This window comes from Cebus imitator, unplaced genomic scaffold, assembly GCF_001604975.1.
Source record: "Cebus imitator isolate Cc_AM_T3 unplaced genomic scaffold, Cebus_imitator-1.0 Scaffold228, whole genome shotgun sequence".
In the NCBI taxonomy this organism is placed as follows: domain Eukaryota; kingdom Metazoa; phylum Chordata; class Mammalia; order Primates; family Cebidae; genus Cebus; species Cebus imitator.
Window position 1 is genome coordinate 2,255,081 of NW_016107543.1, and position 10,098 is coordinate 2,265,178.

The 10,098-nt window shown below is 39.4% G+C and overlaps 1 protein-coding gene across 1 annotated transcript in view; it reads right to left on the reverse strand.

Annotated features, from left to right (window-relative positions):
• The window catches only part of FBXL20 (F-box and leucine rich repeat protein 20), a 119,047-nt gene that overhangs the window by 28,775 nt on the left and 80,174 nt on the right, over nucleotides 1–10,098 (reverse strand). The window contains exons 4-7 of the mRNA XM_017497179.2: nucleotides 8,958–9,032; nucleotides 6,506–6,600; nucleotides 4,614–4,682; nucleotides 1,013–1,108 (exon numbers count right to left, since the gene is read on the reverse strand). Of these exons, the coding sequence (XP_017352668.1) occupies nucleotides 1,013–1,108; nucleotides 4,614–4,682; nucleotides 6,506–6,600; nucleotides 8,958–9,032 (335 nt within the window). The remainder of the gene's footprint in view (nucleotides 1–1,012; nucleotides 1,109–4,613; nucleotides 4,683–6,505; nucleotides 6,601–8,957; nucleotides 9,033–10,098) is intronic.

Below are 10,098 nucleotides of genomic sequence, written 5' to 3' on the forward strand. Positions count from 1 at the left end.
TTTTAGTAGAGACAGGGTTTCACCATGTTGCCCAGCCTGGTCTCGAACTCCTGGGCTCAAGTGATCCTCCTACCCTGGTCTCCCAAAGTGCTGAGATTACAGGCCACCATGCCCAGCCTCAGGGACTCTTTTTAAAGCACTTTATATACATTAGGTTGAGCCACATGTACCTGTCATTCTTATAACATGTAAACTGTCAAATACTGGCAAAATTTTATATGGCGTTGCCTAATATCTTGTTAAACCTTAATAAAATGTTATGAGATGATAAGAAAAAGCTCAGAAAGGTTAGTTACGTTTGCTTAAAGTACATGGTTAGTAATCTGGCTCCAGGTGCCTGTTTTAAGCACTAGGCTATAACACATGCCTTCTTTTCTTTCTTTTTTTTTTTTTTGAGATGGAGTCTCCTGCTTATAGCCATTACTGGTAGATAGTGGGGGAAAAAAGAAAAAAGAAAAAAAAAGAGAGTCTTGCTCTGCTGTCTAGGCTGGAGTGTAGTGGCACAATCTTGGCACAAGGCAACCTCCACCTCCCGAGTTCAAGTGATTCTCCTGCCTTACCCTCCCGAGTAGCTGGGATTACAGGCATGTGCCACCAAGCCCAGCTAACTTTTGTATTTCTAATAGAGATAGGGTTTCACCAGATTGGCCAGGATGGTCTCAATCTCTTGACCACATGATCCACCCACCTCGGCCTCCCAAAGCGCTGGGATTACAGGTGTGAGTCACTGTGCCCAGCCTCTTTTCTTTTTGAAAATAAGACTTCATAAAAATCTAACCATTCGTGTATAAACTGTACTACCCCTGTTCAGAAATCCTAGTTACCTCTTATCATTTCACTTTAATATGTCCCATAATTGTAATTTGGGCAAGTGGTAAAAGAAAATATCTACTCTGAACTACAGAATATATCCATAAAACAGAGTTGCCTTCAATTCCAACTTTATATCAGTTATTTTTTTAAAGTATGTATTTTTTTCTGATTACTGGACATACTTATTATTAAAAATTACCTCAGAGCTTTTAGAGACATGTTTGTTATTGATGTACAGGAAGCCAAGTCAAGGTGCCTGAGTTTGGAACAGAACTTGCTAAGGCTAGTACATGTACTGAAAATGGAAAAAGGAGAAAATAATGAATAAACAAGACAAGTACACATCCTTGGTATATCAGACACTGTTCTCATTAAACCAATGTGTATACATAAGAATTGCAAAATTTTCACACCCCTAAAAAAGCAGTTTTCTATCCTAAGACCCTTCCATTGAGGAAGAGACAGATATCATTCACAAAGAAGAAACGCTGTGCTGCGTATGAAAATTTGCATGAAGGGAAGATTGTGTTTGATTCAAATTTCAAAATGTTAACAGCAATTAACAGTGTGCTACTTAAGTGAGTTCTAAGAGATCTATATGCATTTTGCAAATCCGAAAAACCAAAAAGCTTATGGCTATCTACTAGCATGTAGTCAAACATGAAGAAGAAAAGCTCTGCATGTTTTTTCACTTAAATCCCTACTCAAGATAATCGTTTGCATAACAATAATGTAGGAACTGGATTTTTGCAAGGTATACAAAGGATGGATGATGAACTGGTACTGGCCTGAAAAAAGTAAGTTATGTATTAAAGACTTTTTTCTGGTGGTCAAGTTCTCATTTTAATTTTTAACAAATCATGAGAAACTTCAAATATATACAAGAGTAAATGATACAGAGAACCCACATATACCATCAGTAAACTTCAACATTTCTCAATACTCTTTTTTTTTTTCTTTTTGAGACAGTCTTGATCTGTTGCCCAGACTGAAGAGCAGTGATGCAGTCTTGGCTCACTGCAACCCCCACCTCCCAGGTTCAAGCGATTCTGCCTCAGCCTCCTGAGTAGCTGGGACTACAAACACGTACCACCATACCTAGCTAATTTTTCTGTATTTTTAGTAGAGACGGGGTTTTGCCATGTTAGCCAGGCTGGTCTCAAACTCCTGGCCTCAAGTAATCCACCCACCTTGGCCTCCCAAACTGCTGGGACCATAAATGTGAGCCACTGCACCTGGCCCAACATTTATCAATATTCTACTATTAAGTATTTTTATTTATTGGGAGGCTGAGGTGGGTAGATTGCCTGAGGTCGGGAGTTCCAGACCAGCCTGACTAACATAGTGAAATCCCGTCTTTACTAAAAATACAAAATTAGCTGGATGTGGTGGTGCATGCCTGTAATCCCAGCTACTTGGGAGGCTGAGGCAGGAGAATGGCTTGAGCCCAGGAGGTGGAGGTTGCAGTGAGCCAAGATTGCACCACTGCATTCCAGCCTGGGCAACAAGAGCAAAATTCCGCCTCAAAAAAAAAAATTTATTCCATCTCTTCTTCCCCACTTTTTTATTCCAGGATTGTAAAGCCAATTCCAGACATATCATTTTACCTGTAAATATTTCAGTATCTATTTCTAGTAGGTAAGTACTTTAAATTCCTGAATATCATATGATACCTAAATGTGTTAATTTTTCTCCAATTATATCATACATGTTTTTGACAAGTTGATTTGTTCAAATTAGGATCCAAATAGAAGTCACACTTTCTCTTTGGCTGATATGTCTCCTAGATCTTTGTGTGGGCCAGTGTTTTCATTTCTTTTTTCTTTTTTTGTTAGAGACAGGATCTCACTCTGTCACTTCGGCTGGAATGCAGTGGCACAATCATAGCTCAATGTAACCTCCAACTCCTGGGCTCAAGCAATCTCCCACCTCAGCCTCCTGAGTAGCAAGGACTACAGATATGTGCCACCACACCTAATTCTTGTAGAGACAGGGTCTCACTATGATGCCCAGGCTAATCCTGAATTTCTGGCTTCAAGTGATCCTCTTGCCTTAGCCTTCAAAGTGTTGGGATTACAAGCATGAGCCACTGAACTCGGCCTTATTTTATTGTTGATTGGCATTTCCATTCTTTTTGAAAATATATAAATATGGAGATATATATAAAGTCTTCTGGCCCTACAAAAGGTATATTATACAAACTCCTCTGTAGTTTGCTTTTGTCATTTAACAGTATCTCCTGAAAAATCACTCCTGAGTATTATATAGAGCCTTGTTGTCTACTGATAGATGCCGGGTAGTTTCCTATCTTTTGCTATTACAAGTAATATAGTAGCCTTGCACATATGTATTAAGTTTTCGCCAATGTGTCTTGGGATAAAATAGATTCTGACAAAAAAGCATTAATTACATGTCACTTTTCTAGATACCAAGTGATCAAATTCTTAATCTTTATAACACTAAGTACTCAAAGGAAGCAAAAATTAAAAGATAACTTATCTCAAGTATATGTAATGCTACTGGTGTAAAGTAATGGTGGGGAAAGAGGTGAGTATATTTCATCTCTTACAGTAAAGGTTTCTTTTTTTTTTTTTTGAGACGGAGTTTCACTCTTGTTACCCAGGCAATGGCGCGATCTCGGCTCACCGCAACCTCTGTCTCCTGGGTTCAGGCAATTCTCCTGCCTCAGCCTCCTGAGTAGCTGGGATTACAGGCACGCGCCACCATGCCCAGCTAATTTTTTGTATTTTTAGTAGAGACGGGGTTTCACCATGTTGACCAGGATGGTCTCTATCTCTTGACCTCGTGATCCACCGCCTCGGCCTCCCAAAGTGCTGGGATTACAGGCTTGAGCCACCGCGCCCGGCCACAGTAAAGGTTTCTAAATCAATCTATAGAAATACTTATTAGTAGAGTTAATGAATAACTACCTTCTACTACCTTCTATGTCTAATTTCTGTGACTGTAAGCCTCTTAAGGATAAAGAAATAAGCTTAATTTCCTTTAGATCACGACCAAAGCAGACTCAGCACATTTAGTGAATCATTTTCATTTAATAACTGCTCTCAGGATGGAGTATCATAAGCTGTTTAGTCCTGTGTTTAAGATTTTAATCTTTAGATAAAATTATGTTTATTGGGGCTTTTAATTGATATCTACTAGCATCTTGAAATATAAATATGGCTAATGTAGGAAGGCCTTAAAAAAAAAAAGAAGGCCGGGCGCGGTGGCTCAAGCCTGTAATCCCAGCACTTTGGGAGGCCGAGGCGGGTGGATCACGAGGTCAAGAGATCGAGACCATCCTGGTCAACATGGTGAAACCCTGTCTCTACTAAAAATACAAAAAACTAGCTGGGCATGGTGGCGCGTGCCTGTAATCCCAGCTACTCAGGAGGCTGAGGCAGGAGAATTGCCTGAGCCCAGGAGGCGGAGGTTGCGGTGAGCCGAGATCACGCCATTGCACTCCAACCTGGGTAACAAGAGCAAAACTCCGTCTCAAAAAAAAAAAAAAAAAAAAAAAAGAAATATAAGTAATCCCAGTAATGTGTATTATTAGTATCCCTACTGTATATACATTGACTACAACTATTAAAAGTTTCACCTTAAATATCAAAGATAGAATTCCAAAGTAAGTTTCTTATTCCATTTCTACTTTGATGTTGCTTTCTCTTTTAAAAATCTTTCCTCTACAAAACCAAGATAAAATTTGCTAGATATATATAGTTAGTGCCCTGAATTTAAAGCTAATATCAGCCAGACATAAGGGGCTATGACTTACCCTCCTAAAATAAAATACTTACGCGTCTGTTGTCTTTGTACACCCATTTAGATTCAATACTTCAATGTTCCTGCAGTTTTGTGCAAAGGTTCTTTGTAGGAAAGAAAGAAAAAGGTTTCAAATGAAATGGGCAAAATTTCAGTCATTAAAAAATAAAACATATTGGTAATATTGGTTGTTGATACCTGTGATACTGTGATATAAGGGAAAAACACATATTTGGTCTTCATCCTCGGTTCTTGGCATACAGTCACTACAATCCTTGTAGTTTCCTGAGTGATAGTGTCTTTTGTTATAGGTTGGTGAAAAGTAACCATGATTACTTTTGCACCAACCTAATATAATATTTTGTCTTCAATCATGTCTACAATCAAGGAATCTCTGTAAAAACCCCTAAATAATAGGGATCAGAGAGCTTCTGGGTTGGTGAAAGTAACCATATGCCAGGAGGGCAGTACACCTCAACTCCACGGTGACAGAAGCTCCTGTGCCTGGGAACCTTCTGGACCCTGAGTTATACACTTCTTCACATTCCTTCTACCTCAGCCTCCCTAAATGCTGGGATTACAGATGTGAGCCACTGAGCCTGGCCATGATGGTTTTTTTTTTGTTTTGTTTTGTTTTTGAGACAGAGATTCCCTCTGTCACCCAGGTTAGAGTACAATTGTGCGATCTCAGCTCACTGCAGCCGCCGCCTCCCAGGTTCAAGTGATTCTCCTGCTTCAGCCTCCTAAGTAGCTGGGATTACAGGTAAGCACTACCATGCCCAGCTAAGTTTTTTTATTTTTAGTAGAGACAGGGTTTCACATGTTGGTCAGGCTGGTCTTGAACTCCTGACCTCAAGTGACCCACACACATAGGCCTCCCAAAGTACTGTGATTCCAGGCTTGGGCCATCGGACCTGGCTTAAATTAATTTTCAATTATAAATTCTTCAAACCTAACTTTAAAAATTATTTTAAATTTAAAATAAATTAAATGATTGCTTATTTATTTTTAGAGAAAAGGTCTTCCTCTGTCACTCAAGCTATAGTACAGTAGCACGGTCACAGCTCGCTGTAGCCTCAACCTCCCAGGCTCAAGTGATCCTCCAACCTCAGTCTCCCAAGTAGCTGGGTTTACAGGCATATGTCACATAACCTGGCTAATTAAAAAAACTTTTTTGTAGAGATTAGGGCCTTGCCATGCTGCCTAGATTGATCTTATACTCCTGGCATCAAGTAATCTTCCCACCTAGTCTCCCCAAGTACTGGGGCCACTGCTCAGGTTAGGTTTAACCATAACGCTAAACTTGATCTTTGTGTCAGCCTAAATTAACATTATCTTATCTTTTGAGTAAATCAAAGTTTTTACAAAAAGAACTAGGCTGGGTGCTGTGGCTCACGCCTATAATTCCAGCACTTTGGGAGGCTGAGGTAAAAGGACTGCTTGACTGCAAGAGTTTGAAACCAGCTTGGACAACAAAATGAGACTGTCTCTATAAAAAATTTTTAAAAATTAGCCAGCCGTTGTGGTACACATCTTTAGTCACAGCTACTCAGAAGGGAGAGGACTGTTTGAGTCTAGGAGTTCAAGGTTGCAGTGAGCCATGATCACGCCAGGGCACTACAGCCTGGGTAACAGTGTGGGACCTTGTCTCAAAACATAAAGTAAATATAATTAATTAATTAATTAATTTTTTAAAAGCTTTTCAAAGTTCCAAAAGAACCACTTATGATGGGGAATCTGGGTTTTTTCAGGCAGTACTTTGTTCTTGTTTATTGTTAAAACTACATTTCCTATTACTGGACATTTTCAGTATGTGTGGTTGCATTTTTATAGCTTAGGAATTTTAAAACTATTTTAGCCTTTTCTGGGTGAGATGGTGCTGCTCTTTACTTCCATCAAGAAAATTAATCAACTGTTATGTTTTTACCTTAATGCATTGTCTCCCACTCCAAGACATCCACGAAGACTTAACTTTCGTAAAAAGCCCCCACATCGTTTTGAAATATTCTCCACTACCCGGCCCTGTAAATACAGACAGGCAAACAAAAAGATAACCCATCTCATTACTTTTGAAAAGAACACATCCTCGTTTTTAACAATTTATAAACAAAGAGAAAATGCTTCCATTATGACCTAATTAATTTAAAAGGAAAATTCTAACTTACCCTAAGAAAGCTTTCCTGATTAACCCATATCACTTGAATCATGCCTAAGCCCTATATTCTTTTTTTTTTTGAGACAGAGTCTCACTCTGTCACCAGGCGCCAGGCTGGAGTGCAGTGGTGCGACCTCGGCTCACTGCAACCTTCGCCTCCCTATATTCTTATTTTGTTCAACTTGTAAAATATATTCTGTATTTGAGAAAATGATCTTCTACAGTTCTCTATGGCACTATATGCATATATACTGCCCAGGTGGGTTAAGCCACAGCTACTGAAGGACAGCAATTACATTTTTTTTTTTGGTATCTTTCCCAAAATGTGTACTATAGTACTCTGCTTATAGCAGGGACTTAATGAACATTTAACAGGTTAAATGTTAACAAAAAACTTAACAAAAGCTGTGCAGGCGCAGTGGCTCCCGCCTGTAATCCCAGCACTTTGAGAGGCTGAGGTGGGCAAATTATTTGAAGTCAGGTGTTCAAGACAGGCTTGGCCAACATGGCAAAACCTGGCAAAACCTGATCTCTACTAAAAATACAAAAATTAGCCAGGCATGGTAGTGCACACACCTGTAGTCCCAGCGTCTTGGGAGGCTGAGGCATGAGAATTGCCTGAACCCAGGATGTGGAGGTTGCAGTGAGCCAATACCACACCACTGGGTGACAAAATGGGATTCCATCTCAAAAACAACAACAACAAAAAAACCCAAAAGCTTGCTGAATAATTTTGTGGGTGGTGTTGCTTTAAATATTTATATCCATGAAGGTTATGGAATTGTGAAAAACAAAATCCAGTATAATGCTAGTGGGTATTATTTTAAAAGCACTTTCTAAAGATAATGGAAGGTTCATCTCAGGCATTAAAAAACTTCTTTCATGGATTCAAGAACGTTTATTTCTGTTGGAGCTTAAAAAAAAACTTTTTTTTTGAGATGAAGTTTCGCTCTGTTGGCTGGGCTGGAGTGCAGTGGCGTAATCTCAGCTCACTGCAACCTCCGCCTCCTGGGTTCAAGCGATTCTCCTGCCTCAGTCTCCTGAGTAGCTGGGATTACAAGCATGTGCTGCCATGCCCGGCTAATTTTGTATTTTTAGTAGAGATGGTGTTTAACCATGTTGGCCATGGTTGGTCTCGAACTCCTGACCTCAAGTGATATGCCCACCTCAGCCTCCCAAAGTGCTAGGATTACAGGCGTGAGCCATCCTGTGTAGCCTCAGAAAATCTCATTCAATCCTCACGAGGCCATGAAGAAGCTATTATTTCTACTTTCCTGATGAGAAGACTAAGAACTACACAGTTCAAATTCAGTTTAAAATAATTTAAGCTTAAGCTATTCTCCATTTTATAGATAAGAGGCTATACCAAGAGATAAAACATAGGGTAAAAAGTGAGAGGAGGGAAAAATCTCTCTAGCAAAAACAATTCAGTAAATGGTTTTGGCCTTATTCAATCTTCGTTCTCCACAAGAAATTGTCTCACTGCCAGGTGCAGTGACTCACGCCTGTAATCTCAGCACTTTGGGAGGTTGAGGCAGATGGATCACGAGGTCAGGACTTGGAGACTAGCCTGGACAACATAGTGAAACCCCATCTCTACTAAAAATACAAAAAATTAGCTGGGTATGGTGGCAGGCACCTGTAATCCCAGCTACTCAGGAGGCTGAGGCAGGCGAATCGCTTGAACTGGGAGGTGAAGGTTGCAGTGAGCAGAGATTGCACCACTGTACTCCAGCCTGGACAACCAAGCAAAACTACATCTCAAAAAAAAAAAAAAAAAAAAAAAAAAAAAAAAAAAAAAAAAAAAAAAAAAGCCTCCTCAAGAACCAAAACACATATCTCAAAAAATATATATATAAATGCCATCCCAAGAAGTTGTGACTCTATTTGTTCTTCAATAAACATATAAAATGTCTTCACTAAAATAAGCAAACATAAGTTAAACGTTTCTACTGCAAAAACAAACTTTTAGTCATATTTCAGGACCAAAGAGTTTTATTTAGTTCTATTAATACTAAGTAATTGTACTATTTAAATGAAATAATTTGGCTCATTCTCAAAAACTACAGAAACTCTTGGGAACTTTGGAGGTTCCAGTAAAGTTCAGATGAAAAATAATAGTCCCCCTTCTCTAAGGAAAATGAGATTAATATGGTTAGGGCTAATCTGTTCCACGCTGTAATTACTAACATGAAAATTGGGGCCACACACCACTTAATTATACCTCAATATCCCTCTGGAAATCAAATAGGTCAATTCGCTGCCAGTTACTGCCATCCAGAGCAAGAACATTCCAGGCCTATTTTAAAGAAAAAGAGACAAAATGAGCAGAAGCTAAAATGAAGGGGAAGAGGCAGCAATATTCAAGTTCACAATTCAACCAAATGACTGAAATGGATCCAAAAATATATCAGGTCCTACCACTTACTCCCAAATGATGTGCCTTATTCCTGACCCATACTTTATTCTCAAATTAGATAATCTCATAAATGAGTGGGTACCAGAAACTAGCAGCTACAAAAGATCTTAGGCCAGGCATGGTGACTCAAATTTATAATCCCATCACTTTGGGAGGCCAAGGTGGAAGGATCATGTGAGCCCAGAGTTCCAGACCAGCCTGGGCAATGAAGCAAAACCCGATCTCTATAAAAAAATTTAAAAAGTCGGCCAGGTGTGGTGGCTCACGCCTGTAATCCCAGCACTTTGGGAGGCTGAGGTGGACAGATCACCTGAGGTCAGGAGTTCAAGACCAGCCTGGCCAACATGGTGAAACCTTGTCTCTACTAAAAATACAAAAATTAGCCAGGTGTAGTGGCATGCACCTGTAATCTCAGCTACTTGGGAGGCTGAGTCAGGAGAATCACTTGTACCCAGGAGGCAGAAGTTGCATTGAGCCAAGATTGCACCACTGCACTCTAGCCTATGCAACAGAGCGAGACTCCGTCTCAAAGAAAAAAAAAAAGTTTAAAAGGTCAATTAGCCAGGTGTGGTGGCACATGTCTGTGGTCCCACCTACTCGGAAGGGTGAGATGGGAGAATCACATAAGTCTGGGAAGTCAAGGCTGCAGTGAGCCACGATCTCACCACTGTAATTCAGCCTGATACAGAGCAAGACTGTCAAAAAAACAAAAAACAAAACTATCACCCCCACACTCCCACATACTCTTAAATGAGAGAAGTTAAGGGCAGGTTGTGATAAATATATCATAGCCAGAAGGTGTTTTCTAACCAGAAAATTCAATTTCTAATCCCAAAATAAGACAAAAGTTCAGCTGATGAAAAGCAAGTCTTTCTTCTTTTTTTTTTTTTTTTTTTTTTTTTTTTTTTTTTTTTTTTTTTTTTTTTTTTTTTTTTTTTTTTTTTTT